This window comes from Lissotriton vulgaris, chromosome 1_2 (assembly GCF_964263255.1).
Source record: "Lissotriton vulgaris chromosome 1_2, aLisVul1.2, whole genome shotgun sequence".
Lineage (NCBI taxonomy): Eukaryota > Metazoa > Chordata > Amphibia > Caudata > Salamandridae > Lissotriton > Lissotriton vulgaris.
This window is the reverse complement of record NC_141686.1, coordinates 187,333,761-187,357,603: the sequence shown is the minus strand read 5'-3', so window position 1 is coordinate 187,357,603 and position 23,843 is coordinate 187,333,761. Positions and strand designations below refer to the sequence as shown.

At 43.1% G+C, this 23,843-nt stretch overlaps 1 protein-coding gene across 1 annotated transcript in view; it reads right to left on the bottom strand.

The window, feature by feature from the left end:
* Positions 1-319: 319 nt before the first annotated feature.
* LOC147734870 (dromaiocalcin-1-like) overlaps positions 320-23,843 on the bottom strand; it is a 98,135-nt gene continuing 74,611 nt past the window's right edge. The window contains exons 6-7 of the mRNA XM_086953085.1: positions 16,909-16,984; positions 320-550 (exon numbers count right to left, since the gene is read on the bottom strand). Of these exons, the coding sequence (XP_086809211.1) occupies positions 532-550; positions 16,909-16,984 (95 nt within the window). The 3' untranslated portion in view covers positions 320-531. The remainder of the gene's footprint in view (positions 551-16,908; positions 16,985-23,843) is intronic.

The following is a 23,843-nucleotide window of genomic DNA, read 5'->3' as shown; positions in this document are numbered from 1 at the left end:
ACTGCTGTCACTGCTTTAAGGTCTCCAGAGTCTTGCTAGCTTTGCCATTCTGTGCTCTGATTTGTTAAGTGAATCCAATCAAAATCAGACTCAGCACGTCCTAATGTAGTGAGCATTCCGCATGCTGAGATACGATTAAACAAATCTGATTCAATTTCACAGTACTTTAATTTTACAAAGATAGATTTTGAAAGGTCGAATTCAAATTCACAGTGCTTCAGTTTACTAACAAACCATTTTAGTAGGCAGAGATGTATATTCAAATGGTTATTCATGTTTCTAGAGAAAGTGTCCTTATATTTCCAAATAAACACAACAATTTCAAGGACAGCATTTTTATTATGGTTATAAGTAATCATATTTTAGTGTCAGATCACTTTTATTAGGCAATTTTCTTTTTGTAAATTAATCATACAAATCACACTTTTTTGAAGATGATAGTTAATATATCTCCCTTATTTCGGTTGGATGCTTGTTTTCATGTTCATGTTTATGGCATTGACACCAAGATTCATATACATTTCAGAGGACTTAATCAGTGCCACACAGTCTGAAAAAGACAAAAAGACATTCATTAACAATGATATGACTCTTTTATTATGTTGCCCCAACCACCAGTAGTATAGTGTTAAACCTCTCCCTGTATTCGATTTGTACTCCCTTGCCCTTTATGAGTATACCTCAGCCCAAATTCAACTCTATTACAACACAAAGGATGAAAGTCATCAATCACTTAGAACTGGTGTGTGCACTGTGCCTCAAACCTGCAGCCAAGGGCTTGCATTCACAGTTTGTAGAAAACAAAAAGTCATGTTGTCACCATAGCTGTGACTATCATTCACTGAAGAAGTTTGAAGTTTTTCTGAGTGTTTGAGGGGCTGAGAAAGAGGAATTTCCTTCAAAATAATTTGCTCTATTGGTCACACGTTTCTGAATACAGTCATATTTGCCATTGTTGGGCTAAATATCAAGGAGCTTATTTATGGAAGGTGTACATCATCAGGGTGACACTTTGTTTTACGCTCTGACAGCACAGACCTCTCAATAATATCTATGAGGCGATGGAAAGACCATCTGTGAGACTTTGCATGGCCTTATTGATATGGAGTAAGACAAAGCAGCACAAGTTGCTGCCTTGCCTTACTCTGCATCAAGTAGACATTCCATAGGCGTTGCAGTGTATTTTCCTACGCAGCACCAATAAATCTTGCAGAAAGCAACACAAATGGAAAGAGAAAAGAAAAGAGAAAAATACAAATATTTCTCCTTATTACGTCTGCTCTGGGGAGGCGTAATGTTTTGGCGCTCTCCCAGGTTTTTGTAATTACATAAATCGGGGGCAGCATCAAAATCCATGGGTGTTTCATAGGAAAACCCACTGCAACACTCATAGATTGCCTCCTTGACGCACAGTAGGGCAAGGCAGTGACTTGCGCTGCTTTGTCTTACTCCATATATATGAGGACTTGCAAAGCCATGCAGGTCTGGTCTGAGGGAAATACACACCAATTCCTGCAAGAGTAGCCCTCAGGGCCCGCAGAGGGAGTTGCACAAAGGGGAAGGCTTGGGCATATTTTTGATTACACCAGGGTAATTAGAGTAATTTAAATTTTGGTATTACTCTCTGTTGTGGAATTACCAATAATTATATGATTACTCCAGCTTGCATAGCTAAGACTAATTTAGTAGAAACAAATCCTACTGCAAGAGCACATTTAGCGGTTGGCCGCTTGTGCTCACTATTCGTGTTTCTTAGCGCAAAATGCATCCTTGTGTCTACTTTGGATGTAGGGGGGGGCATTTTCCACACTAAAAATAGCGCTAAATGGTGGGTGCAAGTTGAAGGAAAATCCTACCCTAAAAACTCATTTAGCGAGTGTTGGACCTGACGTACTTGCCATTGCTTCCAACTAACTTCCTGCCTTCAACCCTCATGTTGTGCTAACTTTGGGTCTGATTCACAGAATGAACTTAAGACTCAATCCTAAACTTACTACTATTTTGGTATTCACAGAATGCACTTACTACTTTTGGCATTCACAGAATGAACTTACTACTTTTGGTATTCACAGAAGTTAGGATTTTGTCTTAAGTTAGTCTTAAGACAGACTTAAGAAAAACTTAAGACAGACTTAAGACATACTTAAGACAAAATCTTAACTTCTGTGAACACCAAAAGTAGTAAGTTCATTCTGTGAATACCAAAAGTAGTAAGTGCATTCTGTGAATACCAAAATAGTAGTAAGTTTAGGATTGAGTCTTAAGTTTATTCTGTGAATCGGGCCCATGGTCTTTACTGGCTTTTTAGACTCTGCACAGTTTACCACTGCTAACCACTGCTGACATGCTTTCTCATTAAACATGGCAAAATTGTCTTACACCCAATTGGCACATTTAATTTATTTATAAGCCCCTAGTAAACTGGAAAGTCATTTATCAGGGCCTGTAAATCAAGTGTTACTAGTGGGCCTGCACCACAAGCTTTTACACTATCTTGTTTATCCCTTTAAACATGTCTTAATTGTTCAATTTCAGCTTGTGTATGCAATTTCAACCTGCCATTTACATTTCAATCTGATAAAATAAACCTTTTGCAGGCCTAAACCTTCCTTTTTCTAATACATATAAGACACCCCTAGGGTAGGCCCTAAACAGCCTATAAGGCAGTGTGCAAGGTATTTAAAAAGCAGTAGTAGTGAAAAACGTTTAAAACAAATAATTCATTGCTGCAAGGCCTTCCTTTTCCATAAGATAACAGTTACATTTAATAAGAGATAACTTTCGAAAAGGAACAGGTAACAAGTTTAGTGTCTGCTGTTTGACACATCCTCATGCAAGGCCATCCACAGTTGGCGCTTTGTACTGTTTGGTGCTAATTTGACCAAAACCTCTAATATTGCATACATCTGGCTCTACTGATTAGATTTTTGTTGTTTTGGCTTGAATTATTTATAAAATGTTGATCTATTTTTTCATTAATTGGTGTGATATTCCTGTATGAAGGCCTGTTTAAATACGTTAAACTTCTTCGCCACGTTACTGACTTCTTTGTGGCATGCAACTGGAGTTTGTTTACATTTTTCTTGATTAGCCTTATACTTTTTCCAAATTTACCCTTACTCTACCTGACGTTTGTGCCTAGAATCACACCTGTCAGAATAGATTTTCACCTTGCCTACCTGGATGCACACACCAAGGCTGAAGTCAATGAGTTCTAGCGGGAGAGGGTCTTCCAGCCAAGAGCACCAACAGAAGGTTGGAGATACAAAAGGTGCTGAGTGCTTGGGTGGAAGTCCACCCATTACTAGCTAAGGCAGAGGATGATAAATATGAGGTAGAAGAGAAAATGGAAGACCTGGGCAAAGGTCCTGAAATGTAGCACCAAACATAGAGTGATGACCCAGTCACTACCGAGGAACTTCCTACTAGAGATAAAGGCACTGTGTCTGTACAAGCTTGCCCTCAGAGAAGTTGTTAGACAGGAAGGCAGAGAGGGAATTTAGGCTGCAGATAACCCAGCTTAAGATATAGAGGAGAAGAAACTGGCCATGGAGGCTAGACAAAAGAAAGCTAAGGCTGAGAGAGCCTTGGCAAGAGAAAAGGCAGAGTCCGAAAGTATCTTGGAGGCAAAGAGGCTAGGAGAGGAGAATGGCCCTTGAGATAAGTTGCAGACAGCTGGACATAAGAGCTCAGCAAATGACTCCAGTATTAATGGTGGCAGGATACCCTCAGTACCCTCTGATGAGCAGTGATATGATTAATGCTGTCATAGAAGATAGTATGAGTGATTTATCATGTCAGGTAATAACTAATTTATGAGGAGGGGGCAAGTTATAGTTACTCAAGGGCATGAGTTAAAGTTACAAGAGTTTAAAATGTTACATTTCCACTCAAATCGTCACCTAAATATAACCTTTTTTTTACAAGTCCTAAGATGGCTGCAATCCACATCATTGTTGTTGTATTGGCAGCCAATCAAATCTCAAGTGGACTGCTCCCGGGTCCTCGGATCCTCCACACCATGAAATATACAGGGTTTGGGGTGATCAGTCAAGCAAGAGCTGAGAAAAAGGGGGTCCCTGTTCAGTTTACTGCAGGAAATGTAGACACTGCTACATTCCAGACTGCTGAGCTGATTTACACCTGATTTGACAAAAACACTTGGTCCAGAAAAAGTGTGTTTTGTTTTTTGGTGTACATCCGTTCAGTAGTTTTGGAGAAATGTATGTTAAAAATTAAATTGTATATTTCACATCGCAGAGTATCCACAAAGCCGACTGATATCAAAGTGAGATTTGATTGGCTGTCAGCAGCTCATTCAGCAAGTGGTGGCGCGGTGGCAGCCATCTAATGACTTGGGATTTGTTTTGAGTCATAGAACAGGTAAACTGAAACATTAGGGGGCAGGTTAGTAATAGCATGACCCCCGAGGCCAGGTTGTGGCATGCCAGTGGGGCTTAGAATGGGCCTGAAACTTTTTGATTATTTGATTGCTGTGAATTTGTAGAGGATGCATGAATCCACAGCATTTTTTTAAAAAAGAAACACGTCACCTGTGCTTCTTTTTAAAAATTTTCATGGTAGGAAGGGGATGCGGGGAACAATATTACATTTTTGGGGGCGTTTGGTCCGATTACCCCAGACCTGGAATGGGGTCCCCAGGGGGCGAAGTATTTTGTCTGTGAAGGGGGACATGCGACTCCCTCCTTGAGCCCCAAAAGGCCCCAAGAACCTCATTCCCTGCGGTCACCTTACATCTTTTGCCCAGAGTAGTCCACCGGAGGACGCAGCTGATCCCCAACCTACAACAGGGTGGACAGGAAAACTTGTGTCCAATTAGCAGGAGCATTTTCAAAACTCCAGCCAAAAGGGAGCAAACAAAAATTCTGATCTAAGCTTGAAAATGCTCCTTCTCGCTGGTAGCAGACTTTTGATCTTTGAGCAGAGTGTAGAGACTCTGGGATTGGGGTCTCCTGGGCCCAGAATGGTTCATGCAGGGGGGAATACAGGCCTCTCATTTAAGTAAAAAAAGACCCTGTGAGATGCGGTCCCTAGGGCCTAACAATAGACTGGAGTTCGTAGGGCCAAATATGGCTCAGGGCGTCCGTACATTTCACTTAACTATAACATTACTTTAACCATTGGTGAAATGTTTAAAAAAAAATTTGCCTTGGTCCCCAGGGTCAGGATTTACTTAGATATGGGAGGCAATGTAGCTCCATTTCCATGGGTTGTGGTCCCCAGTGCCTAATGAGGCTCAGGTAGGGGTGCCAAGTACCCCACTCACCTTAAAAAAAGGACTCTAGGGGATGTGGTTCCTAGGGAGAGACCCTATGGCCACCCCCACCACAATTGGTGGATGGTCGTGCACAGCATTGGGTTGGCTGCTAGCAAGGGAAGGTTGCAGAGCCTGGCCACACCTGTTTAATATGACCAAATGCTCAGCACAGTCTAGGGGTGGCTGCCTTTAGTGGGGTTGGCCACAGTAGTTTGACCGGCCCCCAAGTGTGGGTTCGGATGCGTGCAAGGGGTTGGTTGTAGAATCTGGCCGCAGGTTTTGGATTTACTCATGGTAAAGAAATATTACTTTACATTAAACAAACTAGAAATGGGAAAAAACAAAGGTAAAGTAGCAGTAACAGCGTTACATTTTAATATGAAAAAAAACACTGAAATTGATCAGTTATAGTTACAGTGATTTCAAGTAGCTATAAATCATTCCATTGCCATGCACTGCTAATTACCCCACTTATCACATCACTCATGAGAGTTTCTATTGATTAGAGAGAGGCGAGTTACTCACCATACACTACTATGCATACTCGTCATTTGAGAGAGAAGCCTAAAAAGATAGGCCAGTCCATCCACACACTGTACTATGCACACACATCATCTGAAAGAGAGGTCTCAAAAGAGAGGCCCGTCCCTCCAGTACCCTACTACGCACACCCGCCATCTGAGATAGGGGTCTGAAATGAGAGGCCAGTTCTTCCCTGCACCCACTATGGACACCCATCATATAAGCCAAAGTTCTGAAAGTAGAGGACAGTTATTTTCCTTTTCACTACTGCACACACCCATCATTTGAGACAGGGGTCTGAAAAGGAAGATGTGTTACTTCCCACACCTTAATATTCACACATGTTTTTCAAGAGAGACAACTCAGTGAAGAGGCCATTCCCTCCTCACACCCTACCATGCACACTTTTTATTTTAGAGAGAGGTTTTAAAGGAGAGGCCACTTGTTCCACATAATCCTACTGTACACACCCATTATCTGACAGAGAGTTCTCTAACGAGTGGCCAGTCCATCCACACACACTACCATGCACATCCATCATCTGATAGAGATGTCTCAAAGGAGAGGCTACTTCCTACCTACACTCTACTATGCACTCCCGTTATCCAAGGGAGGGATCTCAGTGGAGAAGCCAGTCACTACACACTCCCTTCTATGCATACCTGTCATCCGAGTGAAAGTAGTTTGAAAGAAAAGGGTAGTTCCTCCTCACACCCTTGTAAGCTCATTCATTATGCCAGATAGGGTTTCCCATTGGAGAGGTTATTCCCTTCTATATACTACTATTTCCCTACAGTACTGTTGCAAACTCGCAAGAGTCTTCCAAAAGTAAGCTTAAGGGAGTGTAGCTTGCTGCATAAGGTTTGTTCAATCTCGCAAACGTCTCATGAGACTCGCACAGAAAATGACTAGGCATCCCACTAGATGTTTTAAGGTCCTCCAAGAATCTTATGAGATTGTATGGGGAGAAGTAGAAAAAGAAGGGCCTGGGGTAACCAATAGTTAATATTCTAATTACATAGTTGAAGAAATGCTGTGATGTGATTGGCTGCAGAGGCAGGTATAGCTCGGATTGTCCTTGGTACTTCGAAGGAGAAGAAAGTCTGTTTGAGTTGTGCTCCGCAGATGTGACCTAATTTGGACCTGAAAGAGACAGTTGTATTTAAAAAAACAGCTCCAAGTTCAGGTATTTAATAAAATATTGTATGAAATTTATTGAGAAGTGACAATAAGTAGACTATCGTTTATAAAGATTCTACACAAGGTTTATTGAGGGAAAATCTGTTGTTAGAGGTGTAGATTTCTGAATATATATTTTAAGAAGTAGATATTAGAATGTAGAGAGATAGCAGCACATATTGCACATTGTGTTAAAAAATGAACTTTTCAATGTGCGTGTATGTGTAAGTAAAAGAGGCAGTGTTTCTCAAATTATAATACAAAGATTCTGAAATCTGTTAATATAACCCCTTCCCTGCGGGGGGAGGGGGAGCGAGGCCGCGGTGCTCGTGGCGAGACCAGCTCGTCATGAGTCAAAGTGGAGCTGGTCTCGTCACCACTCCACCCACTGAATAATTCGCTGGCACAGGCGGGAAATTACTCACGTATGTGCGGAGTTAGAGCTGTTATGAGGAGACCAGCTCATCATGAGCACAGCTCCACTGTGACTCATGACGAGCTGGTCTCGTCATGCGCACCAAAGAGGTTAAGCCCTAGTGTTTTGGACCAAATCCTGCCTGAAACATAAGGATTGCGCCACTGGAAAAGGCCCAGTCTTTAAGCGGCTGCTACTTCCCTTTCTTTGCCTCCTGTTTATTAAGTTTATATAAGTTTTGGATATATGTTTCTCAGGCCAGTGCTGACACTGGTAGTGCTTGTGTTGTTTTCATGATGCCTATTTGTTTGGCAACTAGGCTCCAAAATTCTTTGCTGTTTTTACTTGTAACTGACAATTTAATGTCTATCATAATTTATTGAATTATATGTTTTTGCTAGTTTTACTCTTGTTTAAATAGTTTATTAATAGAGATGTTGCAGTTTCGTTATGTCATTCAATGATGTTGTTGTGATAGTTACTAATGAGTAGTTTACTAGTTGTTATTGAAGTAATATTATAGCAGTATTGTAATGTTGATAAAAAATGTTCCATCGGCAGATGTTCCTGCATGTATACATCTATACTATACTATGCACAGCTTTTATGCTACGGAGAGATGGTAATGGAGAAGTAATTTATTTGAATATCCTAGTAGGTTGACTTGTATTGCATCAGTGAATCCTAGTATAGAGAACTGTTCAAAACTGTACTGTCGTATAGGGACCCCTCATACAAGAGAGGGCTTGGCACAGAGGCTTCAACACACTGCTATACACTGTTGCAAATGGGATAGTGGAGAGGGGAGTTCCTCTGCATGTGTTACTATATGTGCTTGTGGAGCTGTGATTTTGGAGAGAAGTTTTAGCTGAAATGTCTATCTCTGGCCATGCCCAACTATACATTCCTGTCCTCATGGGGAGATATTTGAGTGAGAGCTGAGTGTGCCACACCTGTTGTCCAAGAGACAGTTTTCAGCAGAGATGATACTTCATTTTATTCTCTGCTGTGGACATTTATCACCATAAAGAAAGGTATGAGCAGAGAGAGCAGTCTCTAACCACAGTCGACTTTGCACATGTCTTAGTCTGAGAAGATATCTGACTTGACTGGACAGTGTGTGTGTTAGTCCTGGCATCTTTGGCGTGGTTTCCCCTGACTTTTTGCCTCTACCTCCTGTATTTTTGACGCAGTGCTGGATTTTGTTTTTGCTGGTTTGGATGCTTTGAGCACTTTGCCACTGCTGATCAGTGTCAAAGTGAAGTACTCCCTAGGTAAATTGTTATTGTGATTGGTTATCCATGATATGCATATTTGTTTTAACAGTAGGTCCCTAGTAAAGTGCACTGAGTGTGCCAGGACTGGTGATTCAAATGCTATTAGTGGGCCTTCAGCACTGATTGTGCCACCCACAGGAGTAGCCCTAAAAGGTTGTCTCAGGCCTGCCACCGCAGTGCCTGGGTGCAGTTGCAAACTGCCATGCTGACCTGAACAGTGTCCACACTGGCCAGGCCTAACCCTTCCCTTTCTATACACATTGGACACCCCTATGGAAGGCCCTAGGTACCCCCCTGGGCAGGGTTCAGTGTATTTGAAAGGTAGATCATGTTCTAGTGTGGGTGGCATGCTCTGGTAGTGAATTTCAGCCATTTTCGTTTTTCACTATTGAAAGGCTATCTTGCCCATAGGCTATAATGTGGAGGCTGCGTATAATGTTTACCTGCATATCTTCCCATAGGAGCAAGATATACAATTAAAGTCTGGTATCGCTGAACTCAGAATTTAATAACTCTTCTTTTAGGAAGGATGGTTTTTAAATCCTGTGTTTTTGAAACAGTACTTTTACAAAGTGGCTATTTTCTTGTCTGACCTTTCGGTGTGCCTTCACCTGTTTGTGAATTGACTGTCTGGTTTGTGAGTGACAGGGGCTGGGGTGGCTCCAAGAGGCTGAGTGAGTCATCCCTAGGCAGAATAGCTCCATTTGCAACTTGAGTGGTGGGAGGGGATAGCACCTGGGCCTGAATAAGGCTGTGTCTGCCTTCCACATTGCTGGCTCCACCTCCTGCTGGGCAGCTGATGAACCTGCCCTTCTCTCTCACACGAAAGAAGAAGTCAAGTAAACAAAGTGCCCCAGGACTGACCAGAACAGGCTCTGACTAAGCCAAGGCCTCTCTGCCCTTTAGATCATCCTGGAATCAAGAAGGAACCTCTGCCAAGCAGAAAGCTGGAAGACTGAAGAAGAAGGACTGACCTGCTGTAAGGCTGACCTGCAGTAGCTTTGCTGCCAAGGAGAGGGGAAGGATTTTGCTGTTGCCCTGTCCCCTTGCTTGAAGAGATCTCCAAGGGCCTGAGAAGAGCTGGTCTCTAGTTAAGAAGTCCCAGGCACAAAAGGACTTCACCCCCAGCTCCCACCCTGAACTCTGCTGAGTGAGTTCTGCCCTTCCTAGAGTCCTTGATCGAATTGTGGGGCCACTGGACGTTGTTGCCTGCTGTTTGGGGAGCTGGACAAGAGGAAAAGAAGATCTACAATTTGCACACATAGCTCACTTGCGGAGCGCATCGTCAACAGTGCAAGAAAATGTCCGTTGCCGTGAAGATCGTCGCAGCACCTGTTGCCGCTGCAAGAACCGACGCATTGTTCGGTTGCGGAGCGCATCGCCCGGTGAAGGAAAATTCCCGTCGCTGCGAGTATTGTCGCAGAGCCTGTCATCGCTGTGAGAAATCATCGCACTGCTTGCTTGTGGGCCGCATCCCGTTGCTGCGAACATCGTCGCAGAGTCAACGCATCGAGGGGCCGCGACAGAAGATCGACGCTGCGCTGCGCATCGCCGCCGCACCGAAGATCATTGCCATCCCGAAGATCGTTGCATCGTACCTTTGCAAGACGCTTCTACCGGAGAAACCTGCGCCTCGGAAATCCATACAAGGAATCGCATCCCTCCCCATACAGACCGGATTTGTTGCAACATGCCTTCTGCGTGCAGTGTGGCTGTCGCATCCCCTCCCCAGGGTCTCAGGAGTGACACATCGCTTGTTTTTCGACGCTGCAGTTGTCACTATGCACTTTTGTCCCATCTACAGGTACTTTGGGCTAAAAAGTGATGCAAGTGTGGATTGTTTTGGCGCAACCCTTTGAACTCTTTTTAAAGACTTTTTTTGGAACAATGTATGTTGGATTTTTGTCATTTTGGACTTGTGTAGTTTAGATAAAGATATTTTATTTTTGTAAACTGGTGTGTTTTCACTGTGTTACTGTGAGTGTTGGTACAATTACTTTACACACGGCCTTTGATAAGCCTGTCTTCTCGTGCTAAGCTACCAAGGGGATGAGCAGGGGTTATCTAAAGAGTGTGTCCCCCTTACCCTGACAGGAAACAAGGGTCCCTATTTGGACAGTGGTACCTACCTCTGCCAACTAGAGACCCCCAGATCTAACATTGGTGGTCAGGATTTGAACTTGTATTTGTACTTGACACACAGTAATTGGTGTGCATTTAATTTAATTTAATTGTGGGTTTATATAGCGCTAGAATCGACTCCCGGAGGAGTATCTCTGCGCTTCGACCGCTGGGGAACCCGTCCTGGCTCACCCTGAGAGATGGTCCCTAATGGGTATCTCTAAGGTGCGACCAAGCATCCCCGGCCGTCTGGGGGGGGCTGTTGTGAAGATGAGGCAAGCTAATGCCCAGAGTTGCCGAGTGTGGTCCCTGACTGGAGTAGGCACCGAGGCGAGAATTATCGAGCCCGCTGACCCTGGTCCACGACCCTGCCGCGTCGGGAATCGAACCCTGGTCCTGGGCCGTCCTCTGCTTACGGGTCTGCCGCCTCTAACCAGTGAGCCACACCACTTCTCTAGAATATTGCAGACCACTACGCAACCACATGCTGTGTTTTTAGTTTTGACTCTATTTTTGAGTAATTCTTCGCAAGCATAATGTCTTTAAAAGGGAAGGCAGCAAGTAAAGGGGCAGAATTGGAGTTCACATTGAGGATCTGTATTCATACAAAGTAGAGCAGCCTAAACAATTCTGAAAGGATCTTGGGTGCCCTGTGAAAAGCAGCTCCAGGAAGGAATAGCTGCAGAGAGCCTTGAAGGCCTAGTGGGAGGCCCAAGATGGAAATGATCCAAGTGGAAGAGATGGTTTTCAACCCCAAGATCTGCCTGTGAGCAACCCAGGCTCAAGGCCTGGCAGTAATCATTCCAGAAGGGGTTTCACTTCAGAAGAGTTAGAGGAGTATCAAAGAGTGAGAAACCATGAATTGGAAATCATGAGAATGAAGATGAAGCAATTGGAAGTAGAGAAAGAAAAGGCGGCAGAGGAGAGCAAGAATAATCATGTCCTGGAGCAGAAGGAATTGCTTTTGGCTCATGAGTTAAACATGAGAGAACTAAATATCAAGGCCAAGCAGGTGGAGTCCGGTACTAATGGTGGCAGCGCACAGCCAGTGCAGGGGGGGTAAATTATATATCCCCAAGGATTTGGAACAGAATTTTGACAGGAGTGAGGATATCTATGCCTGGTTTACCCCATATGAGATTTTTCGAGAATGAATGGTTTGCCTGAACAGCATTGGGGGGCGGGCCTGTGGAAACATTTTGAGTGTTCTGGGAAGATTGCTCTAAAGCCCTTAGAATTAGCAGGTGCCATGACCTATCCCAATATGTCTCCAGAACAGTATAGACTACAGTTTAGGAACTCCAAGAAGAAAGAGTCTGAGACTTAGATGGAGTGTGTGAATCTGTACACACGTGCACTGGAAGGTTGGATGAAGGGCAGCAAATTAACTGATTATAAGAGGTTGTTGCATTTAATTAGTTTTCCAGAGCTGTACTAGCCTCTTTAAGACAACAAGCTAACGGACCCCATTGAGGTTTCTAAGGAGGTGGACCGCTGGACCAGTCTCAGGGGGCACAGAGGAATTGTGGTGCCACAGCCAAAGGTGGGCAGGGTCCCTAGTAGAAGAGTGGGGGGGACAAATGTAACCAAAAGGAGTTCTCTTAAGGGCCCCAAAATATTTCCCAGGGAAAGGAGTCCCAACCCCCCAAACCTAGACTGATCTGGGCCCCATGAGGAAGGTGGGACAACAGGGGTCCCTCTACCTGCTATCACTGCAATGAGGTGGGACACATTGCCCCTAGTTGCTCCAAGAAACCCTCAGCACCCACTAGTGTTCCAAAACCGGGTTTAGTGAGTGTAGCTTTGGGAGAGGATTTAATTTCCAGTGAAGGGGAGGGGCCAGCAGTAATTACCCATGTCTTCTTAGGAGACCGAGAGATGGTCCAGGAAACCTACCTGCCCAAGATAACTAAGAAATGCGGGCAGTGGGTGACCATCAATGGGAGGAGGGTGGATGCTCTGAGAGACACAGGAGCCAGTGTGATATCTATAAGATGTCAGTGAGTGTCTGAAGAGCAGGTCATTCCCAATGTACTTCACCCAGTAGTTGCAGCTGACAACTTGGTGTGCCTCTGAAAGGTGGTGCAGGTTCCATTTGAGTGCAGGGGGACCTCAGGTCGTGAGTTCATCCTTGCCTGTAGAATGTCTGCTAGGAAATGACCTTGAGAGGTCCCCATGGAAGGAGTTGGAACACCAGGCTCATATGGAGATGTTGGATCTGCCTGAGTGGATCTGTGTGACCACTCGGTCTACGGCAGCCATTAGGGGTGATTCAGCAGACCTGGAGCCTGAAACAGGAAGAGTTTCCTGGCCTGCCAGGAAGTGAGAGTGCAGGGGGCTTGGGAAACCCATCCCCGTGGTTGCCACAGCCCAGGAATGAGCAGATCCTGAGGGGGATCCCTGGAGCCTACCGGGGAACAGGTGGCTGAACTGGGGGACCTACCTGAGCTGGCCCATTGGCAGCAAGAAGGTGGCCCCTCCAGGGTTGAGTTCTGCAAGGTGCAGATGGAATGCCCTTCTCTCATTTGTGTGCAGCAGTAGGCTGCAGACCATGCAGCAGGTGGAGAGTTCGAGGATCATCTCATTTACTGGAAAGATGGGTTACTTTATAGTGAGCCTTAGGTCGCTGAGCCTGGCGCAGCCCTGTGTAGCCCGTGTGCTGGTGGTACCCGAGCCCTTCAGGGCCTTCCTAATGGGTTTGGCTCATGACGTGCCTCTTGCAGGACATCTGGGGCAAGACAAGACATTCCAAAGGCTTGTCACCCACTTTTTCTGGCCCCAGATGAAGAGACACATCAGTACATTCTGTGGGACTTACCAGACTTGCCAGGCAAGTGGCAAAAGGGGCGAAAGTGCAAGGCACCCCTCCAACCATTTCCTGTGGTGGGGGAACATCCATTACCACGTGGTTTTTACCTCACACTACCATTACAACGCGGGCTTTACAACGCAAGTCATTACCACGACTTGCGCTGGAGGGAGTTCTAAGCTAAGGAATAGTAGATTTACTATTCCAACACCTTCCCTACTGTACGTAGGTTGGTTTCGGAATAGTAAATCTTACAATTCTCAAATCCAGCACCCTACAGCACAAGTCATGCTAACGACTTGCGTTGTAAAGCCCGCGTTGTAATGGCACATGGCATAAAAGCCTGCGTTGTATTGATATAAAACCCCTGTGGTGAGCACCCCTTTCGAGTGGGTGTGCATCAACATTGAGGGGCCGCTGGACCCTAAAGACAGCCTTAGGCAATAGGTTCATCCTGGTCTTGGTGGACCATGCCACCCGGTACCCGGAAGCTGTCCCTCTCAGGACAATCACAGCACCTGTGGTGGGCCATGCATTGATTGGGATCTTTACCCGTGTGGGCTTCCCCAGGGAGTTGGTCTCCGACTGGGGTACCAACTTCATCTCTGGGTACATGAAATCTCGGTGGGAGGGGTGTGGGGTAATTTATAAGTTCACCACTCCTTACCATCCTCAAGTAAACCTGTTTGTTGAAAGGTTCAACTGAACTCTGAACGGTATGATAATGGGCTTTGCAGAACCCATGAGACAGAATTGGGACGTATTTTTGCTATGCCTGTTGTTTGCCTACAGGGAGGTGCCTCAAAAGTTCTTAGGGTTCAGACCCTTTGAACTTCAGTAAGGCCACCCTGTTAGCGGACCTCTCACTCTGGTGAAGGATGGTTTGGAGAAATCCCCTGGTAAAACCCCCCAGGATGTGTTCAGCTACATCCTGGCCTTCCGCAACCAGACCCAGTGCTTCAGGGTGCTCATCAGGAGAACCTAGAAGCTAGCCAGGAAGAAATGAAAAGATGATATGACCAGAATGCCACTTTGGTCGAATATCAACCTGGGCAGAAGATGTGGGTGATGGCGCCAGTGGAGCCTTGTGCGCTCCAAGACAAGTGGACTGGGCCATACGAGATGGTGGAACGCAAGAGCGAAGTAACCTACGTAGTTAACTTTCAGACCCCCAGACAACCCTTCAGGAACTTACAGAAACCCCCAGATCTCACAATGTGTCCATACCCTAGCCTCTATAGCTGTCATGTAAGATAGACTTCTCAGCATAGAGATACTTTCTTCCCACACCACCCTTGTATATCTGTCATATTGGGCAGAGTTGTAATCAATGGTAAGCCCCTTTTCACGCCAAATTTGCACACCCATCATCCAAGAGACAGGTCTCAGGAGAGGCTCAATAAAGTCTCTACATTCTACTATGCAGACGTATCATACAAGAGAGATGTTGCAGCAAAAAAGTTACTTTGTCCCCACAGCTTACTATGTGTACCTGTCAGCATGGAAAAATGTATAAGCAGAGAGGTATGTTTTTCTCATATACTACTACAGACACCTCTCACTCTGGGGAGATGCTTTAGCAGGCAGGCCAGTCCGTTTACAGATAGTACTGTGTATCCCTGTTGTTCTAGGGAAATAAGTCAGCAGAGAGGCCACATATTACCCGCACCATATTCCACATCCATATTTTCCTGGAGATAGGTGATAGTAGAGAAGACAAATCTTCTGTACATACTGCTACGTATGAGTGTCATTCTGAAGAGAGGTGCCATTGGACAGGTACATCTATTTCCACATGCTAATATAGATGGTTATTGCCTTGGGGAAAGTTTTTTGGTGGAGAGACCAGTACCTCAAATACTTGCTATGCAATATAGAGATCTTAAATATGAGGTGAGTACTTTCTACACCTTACTATGCATACTGCTATGCCTGGGGAAAGATGTGATTGGAGAGGTAGTATCTCCTTACACTATACTCTAAACACTGGTCACCTTGATTCAAGGTTTCAGTGGAGAGGCTAGTCCCACCAGGGTTAGATTGTTCTCAAAAATTGTCCTGGGCACGCTAAACAAAATGGGCCAACATTTGCATTTTACTTTTCCGCAAAACACTGCTTTATCGAAATTGTATTAAAAAAAGGGGTAAGGGGGGGTAGAAAAAATACACAGATTAGTTTACACTGGTGAAGCCCACCTGAAAATAAGTGAGGCCACTTCTACTCAGGCCCCCTGCACCCCCTCAATCTGCATACATTAATGGGCCGGCCCAGTGAGATAAAAGGCAGGTAATGGATGCCTATCTACCACCAGAGAGGCCACTCAAGCATCCACTGGGCAGCTGGCGGCATTGAACAACGTAGAAACTGCCCATATCGGCCCCCAGGCTCCTAAAAAAAGCAGACCACAGCTGTAACTCGGACACCAACCCCTCGGGCATTATCCGAATGCCCCCATTTCCAATCCGATCCACCACAAAGTCTACGATACACAGTTGTTGGACTTAGGAGTTCTTTGAGTGAGAGCTCAACCTCTTCTCAAACCCTACTATGCACTGCTGTTATACTGTGAAAAGCTTTCATTGGAGATGCCATTATTTCCCCACAGCCTACTAATGGGACAATAAGCTTTAATACTTTAATGTAGGTAAGTCTAAATTCATGTCCATAATAATTTTAACTGAGTCTTGTGAAATTGAAAAAAAGAACATAGGGGGTGGAGAAAATCTTTCTTAAGAGAGAGGTTCCTGTGGAGAGGCGTCTTTGCTTCCAGAGTCTAATATACATACCCTATGATACTCAGCTATTATGCATGCAATATAGGTTAAATGTATGGGCTTGTGAGACTCTTGCAAGAGCTGGAGTAATATACATGTGAGGGTAGGGGCTGGGTTCATCTGTTCTTGCGAGAGTCTTACAGATGTCAGTATCACTAAAAAAGAAATTAACACCATGAAACAATCACATAATGTTGAAATATGGTGGCTCTGACAACAGCCTTTAATGTAATTTGAGATTAGTGATGACATAAATGGTCTCATTGAACATGTCATGAGAGATGTCATATGTGAGATCATATGCAGTACATTTCAGAGGTGCAAGTTATTGTTAGTGCTGCTAACTATGACTGCTGAATTCCCGTTTTAAAAAAAATTCAAAACGTTAATATTGTCACTGAATATTTGTCCTAAAATAGGGTTAATTTAACCTTTGTTTATTAATGGATACATCCATGACTGTAGCGCACAGCAAAAGGTTTCAAATATTGTACGAATAATTAATAACACAGTATGAATAATGGAGTCTTACCGATTACTGAGGTAATATTTACAGACGTAACAGAGAGAAGATCCTGTCAGAGAGTAATCATTCCACGTAATGTGTCCTAGAGCAGAGACAAAATTGTATTGTTTCTATTATATTTTCCTCATCATCCTTAAATAAAGTACTGTATTTTAACATGTTCCATATTTATTTCCAATATATATGAAGAGCTTTCAACAGATAGAGATATACAATAAGGCTTTAATGGATGAGCTCAGTGAAATATGTCGTTGTTTATTGGGTATGAGTGGGTTTGGGTATGTATCGGTTTTCTAGACTGTAAGGTTAGTAAGTGAAACCATCTTTTTCTCTTTGTACTATTCTGAAGCTTTCAGGAGATGATATTACAAAGTTTGGTGCATTATAATATTATTCTGAATACAGCCTATTTTTTTCTTTAATACTATTTGTTCAAATTTTCAGCATCTAAAGGTCAATAGAAGATGCATTAATAGCAATAGACATTGACATATTATAATGTTTGGAAATGAAATATCAATGAAAATAAAACATTTACATGTTCGGCACTTACGAAACAACTACATTTGTTTTTCACATGTTTGAGGCCAACCATGCCCACTGGTTTTATTTTTGGGAATTCCCTAATATATTTAAGCTGTCATTTCTAATTGGGAGCAGGAAAATATATTTACTGAAACACCCTCTTCTTTGGTAAAGACAGATTTTTCATTACAATTACGAAAATGCCGGATTTCAAAAGTTCCTAAACTCTCAAGGGTTTGGCCCATAATTAGTAGGGCTAAGCTGAATATACTCTGTAAATCAACTGGAAAAATGGCAATACTGATAATCTTTCAATCAATCATTCATCTTAAAGATCACGCTACTGAAACACTACTATCCTTTAAATCTATTCAGATCATATTTTTCAATATTCAAGCTGTTTTGTAAAAACATTATTTTCATCAATACTCATCAATTTTTACACATTTCATCAAAAATCAATGACCTTACAATACACAGAGATAGACTCACTTACAAAATATGCAACACTGAACAAGTTACAATAAAATTACAATAAGAACAAACAACCAATCATTTCTTTGTTTGTCTCATTGGTTCTGTACAATTAAAGATTTAGATTATAGAATACAGGAATAATACTTGCAAACCTTGTTAAATGCCATCCACGAAAAATATTAGACCCCAGGGGCCTAATTAGGGCACCCTACACGCACCTGCTGGGTCTTTTAAAAAAAAAATAACATTTTGTGTGCTCTGGGAGTCCTTCTGGGACCCCCTAAGCAGGTCTAAAGGGTAAAAGTATTTCTACCCTGCCCCCTTTCTACGTTTTGCACACATATTCCTCTGACTTCTTCAGCCTCACTTCTACCGAGGCACAAAATGGCTGCCAACAGTTCCTGGTTTCGAATGTTGCAACCACTTGACAGCCAATTAGGATGCAGCGTGTGATTGGAAGAGTGCGTTTACAATACACTCACGGTCCGCTGATAGTCTGCGGATTGTCCGCGCCCATAGATATATAAATGCTTTTAACTGTAATTTTCTCAGGAACTACTGAACAGATTGACAACATTCAAGCAAAAGGCATATGTCTGAACCGAGAACTACGAATTTGGCATAATTCCGTTCAGCAGTTCGGGCTGTATCTGAGGTTAAAAGTCCTATAGGAAAAGCATGGGAAACATGTTTTGGGACCCCTTTTTTTCTCATCCCCCGCTTCACGAATCACTGTGAAACTTTCAGAATAGGAGCGGACCGGAGCTGACCAAACGTTTTGAAAATTTTGCGAAGATTCGTCAACCGGCGCTAAAGTTATTCCAAATAGAATGTTGCGGATTTCCTCTGGAAAATATATCCTAACTATAACTACCTACTGCCAACCGCCAGTAGAGAGTGGCTCATTCTGGGCAGACCATCTTTGACATCAATTAGCAGCAGGTCCACGGAACGTGAAATTCCAGTGCATCCGTGCCTCTGAAGAAGAAATTTGTTAATACTTCAAAATGAGTCAGGCCTCAGGTTGTTGCTGGACTGTTGAAGCATTTGATGCCCTTTCTCCCCTTGTTCCAATAAAGGGTGTGCCTGTGAGCAGTGTTGGGGTGCCTTCCATTGCAGGGAAACCTTGGTAGCTTGAATATATATATATATATATATATATATATATATATATATATATATATATATATATATATATATATATATATATATATATATATTCACTGAAAAAAACATAGGTTATAGTCGATATATAGTTAGGAATTTGCATTTACAAAACCTTGAAAATTCAATGAAAAAACCATTGGTTTTAGGCCATATATAGTTAGGGATTTGCATTTACAAAACCTTATTTTACTCGCATAAAACCATTGAAATTCCATATATAGTTAGATGCGCTAACTATATATCGCGCACCCGCAATCCACTGCTGATGATGTCACATATTACATCATTCATGACATGGTCAGTGACATCACTGATGACATCACTGATCACAACATCCAGTGACTGTATGTTTCTGTAAAGTTAAAATATGTCTTACATATTGAAGAATGAGTGGATGTATAAATGTCTGGATGAAGGATTTAGTAGGTGCATGACTGATTGTATGAGGGAGTGATTAAATGTGTCTCACTGAGTGCATGGGTTAGTGATTAAACTGTATTAATTTGTGCATCATTATATCTGTTGTTCTGTAAACTGCTGCATGTGTTGATCAGTAGCTATATGAATAACTATATGGGTTATTGATTGGTTTCTCAAGTATTTGTATGGGAGACTGAGTATGTGTGTGGGTGGCTGGGAGGTGTGTGACTCTGTGCATAGATGTGTAAGCAGTTGATTCACTAGGTGTATGAGTTCAAGAGTGCATGTGGAAACAGCTATATGGGCGGTTGACTGTGTGCATGAGTGTATTGGTGAGTGAATGGATATCTCAGTGCTACATGTCAAAGTAAGTACATATGTAAAACACAGTACATGTGAGAGTTAACATATATAAATAACTGTGCATAAGAGCCAGTGAATGTGTGAGTGGCTGTATGGATCATTGTGAACATGTATCAAGGATTGTATAAGAGAGTAAATATGTGTTAGAATATGTTTCAATAAGTAAGGTGTGTATAACTGTATAGTTGAGGAATTGGAGGTGTGTTTGATTCTTTGCATGACTGTCTAGGTGTATGAGTAACTCCATGGATGAGTGACAGTCTGTGAGTGTCGGTTTTCACTGAGTGTATCTAAGGATATATCAGAGTCTGTAGAGGTTCATCGTATTAACACATGAATGATGTCATCTGTGATGTTGTCAGTGATGCCATTTGAGTTGTCATCAGTGATGTCATCAGTGATGTCATTTGAGATGTCATCAGTGATGTCATTTGAGTTGTCATCAGTGATGTCATCAGTGATGTCACTGACCATGTCATGAATGATGTAATATGTGACATCATCAGCAGTGGATTGCGGGTGCGCGATATATAGTTAGCGCATCTAACTATATATGGAATTTCAATGGTTTTATGCGAGTAAAATAAGGTTTTGTAAATGCAAATCCCTAACTATATATGGCCTAAAACCAATGGTTTTTTCATTGAATTTTCAAGGTTTTGTAAATGCAAATTCCTAACTATATATCGACTATAACCTATGGTTTTTTCAGTGAATTTCAATGGTTTTTTAATAGCAAATATGAAAAGCTTTAAAATGTCAAGTACGTGATAGATGAAAACATTTTCGTATTTATGCACGCTGATGTGCTTTGAACGCTGCACCCCCCCTCCCCTCTTTTCTCTTAGTAGTACTCTCTCTTTGCAGATAGTGAACGGTAGTTAACGCAGACCTTTACCCCCGTTGTAATCCGTCGTACCTGCTTGTCTCTCCATTTGATTGATTGTTATCCAAACATTTACTGTTTTACAATTGATTCTCTTTGGTTCATTCTCTATTTACAAACAAGCACAAATTCGCAATACTCTGTTTAGTCTTTGCAGATAGTGAAAAATCGTGTAAAAAAATAAAAGTAATCGAGCAAAATCAGTAGGCCACTAATTGGATCTCTTTTTGACCTCGCTAAAATAGAAATATTAGGAACAACCCTTCATGAGAAATACGAAAATAGTGAGATGAACTGAGCTCCACACCATGAGGGCTGCAAGACAGCTCGACTCCGTCACCCACCCCGCCCAAAATAACGACAAACCCTATGCAAATATTAAAAATATAGACAACACACCAGCAAAGAAACAGGGTAAAACATTTTATTAAATAACTATTTACATAACTATTTTATACTTTTTATTGCCCGATCTGGCTAGCTCAATCGATCGAGCATGAAACTCATGCACTCTGATAGCAAGCGTTGCTACTGATGCTATGCAGACCAAAACTGGTTTTCAGTTTGTACATTTTTCTAGATTTTTCAATCCAAGGTTGGTTGACTTTGTAGAACGATGGCTTCAGATTTTCAACATACGGTGTGGTGGCGCGGACTGGGAGGGGGCGCTTCACTCCTGCCCCCTCCCCAAGTAAGATTTTCATACGTGAAAGTACGTTAATGGTTTTGGTCCCTGAGTTGCTTCAATGTCACTGCCATTCTCAAATGGCATAAGTTCTGGATGTTGGGTGCCATAGTTCAGAGTTCTGAGCAGCGCTTGTAACACTGTCTGAAGCTTATTTCCACCTACTGCAGCTTCACTATTCTCAAAGTAAGTGAGTGTCGTTTGTGGACCTGACTGCATTTGAAAACAATGTGATATGAAACCTTCCTAAACAGCTTGACGGAGGCCCCCGAGGGGCGGTGTGATGGCCATGGACTCGGAGAAGACACTTGGCTCCGACCCCCTCCCCAAGTCTTATAGCACCGGTGTAGCCTGAGATCGCCCCCGACATAGGCGGCCGGCTCTCGGGGTCCGGCGGAACTTTTTGCCTTTTGATGACTCTTCTATTCTGGACCTTGTCCCACAATCCGTTTGACCTGAAGACACGCTGTAGTGGGGCGCCCCTTTACCGTTTCAGTTGCCATTCCGCCCGCTTTTGCTACACTGTGCCTCTTCCGCCATTCAGCTGTTTACCGCCCGCTCTTGCGACTACAGCGTCTCGCTCACCATGTAGTTGAGTTGCTCCCGCTCTTGCGGTGCAGCGATAGGCGGCTGCCACAGGACTCTCAAAATGCGGCCGGCTCTTCGGTTTTGGGCCTGGTCCACTAAAATGGCCCTGGGACACCTTTGAACTCGGACGCTTCCCTGATAGGGCTTGGATCCCATTCTAGAAAGCGTCCCCTCAGCCGTGAAGATTCTACAAAAGTCTTGGGGGCCCCCGACTCCCGCAAGCTTCTGGTGGGGAGCGGCTGCCATGTCTGCTCGTGGAATGGCCACGACGGAGCTACGAGATGGTAGTGCTCTCATGCTGACGCCAGCTTTAGTCTGAAACATCCAGAAACACTGTAGACTACCAATTCGATCGGTAGCGCCCCAACATGACCCGGAAGAGAAGAACTTGCCCTCCCCTCTTTGACTGATGGTTCTTGTTGCCTGTCCCCTCTGTTGTCATTTAACAGAACTTTTTGGACTGCTGAAAGGGGTTGTGTTCCGAACGCTGGTTGGTGGAGACATTTTGACTATATTCTTGACCTACGTTGTCGCGTAATGCGTTATATGACACGCCGCGTTAGCGCACCCGGAAGTGATCCGAGGCGCGGCGCGCAGCGCGTAACGTAAGCATAACAGGTCATGTGACTTGTTAATAAAACTTTTCATTGGTTCGTTTTACTTTTGTTATTTTAATGATGAAAAGCTTGGTCATATGACCTAAAAATTACGCTTTTTATTGTTTTCGAACATTATTTTTTTTTAAACATATGTTATAATATTCCAGGCTAATGTACTTTCCCGGAAAATTTACAACTGTCCTGCAAGTAAAATATATTCCTTTTTCGAGAAAAAGGGCGTTTCTTCGTTCCATGACGGAGCCGTTGAGTAAAAGAGACTCAGCCTGCTGTCTTAGTCGCCGATACGCCTGATTATCAGATTCTTATCGATCACTTTATGTTGCAGAAATGAAAAACACAACTGCCCTTGACCATTTATCTTTACTGCGTTCCTACATATTATACCTTTATCCGTCATGTAATTGAACTACTTTATTTCACTTGCCTTTTACTGATTCGAAAACAGTGACTAAAAGTAAAAACTTTACCAATGTAAATACTACTACCATGTTTTGTTTTAAAAACCTTTATTGTGAAAATGTCAGTATACAAATACGGGCCTATAACCACGTGGGCCGGCCACGGAGCAAACTGGAATCGTATATGATGAGGCGACATTTACATTATGGAGGAACGTAACGAACGAGCCATTAGGTTGCAAGAACTAAGGTGTCTAACAGTTGCGGAATCGGTGGACGTACATTTTGTAATTAAAATACGACAGGGCCACTTACAAAAAAGTTATCTAGATATACATTTGCGTGCAAGTACCATGGGTGACGTTAATTCGAACTTTCAATAGTACAGTAATCAATAACACATCAGAACTTAATATCAATAGGGATGTCGAAATATTCAATCAATTCTCGTCCCTGCCTGCCATGAGCATCAAAACTGCATTCATATCTCGTGATATCAAGGTTGTTCAACCAGTACACAACAAGGAGTTACGAGTCCCATTTATACCGGCGCCATTTTGGGCGAGGCCGGGCAGGTCCAAGATATAGTCAAAATGTCTCCACCAACCATCGGCCAGACCAGAACCCCTTTCGGCCCTTTATGCTACAAGATGGTGTCTTCCATTCAGAAAATATTATTGGCAGCATTTTGAAAGGAAACATAAACAGCCGTTCTCCTAGTGAGTTTCACATTGTTACATTTAGGAAGAATGTTGAAGAGTAGTATGTGGAAAATCTGAAGCCATTTTTCTACAAACTCTCAATCAGCCTTG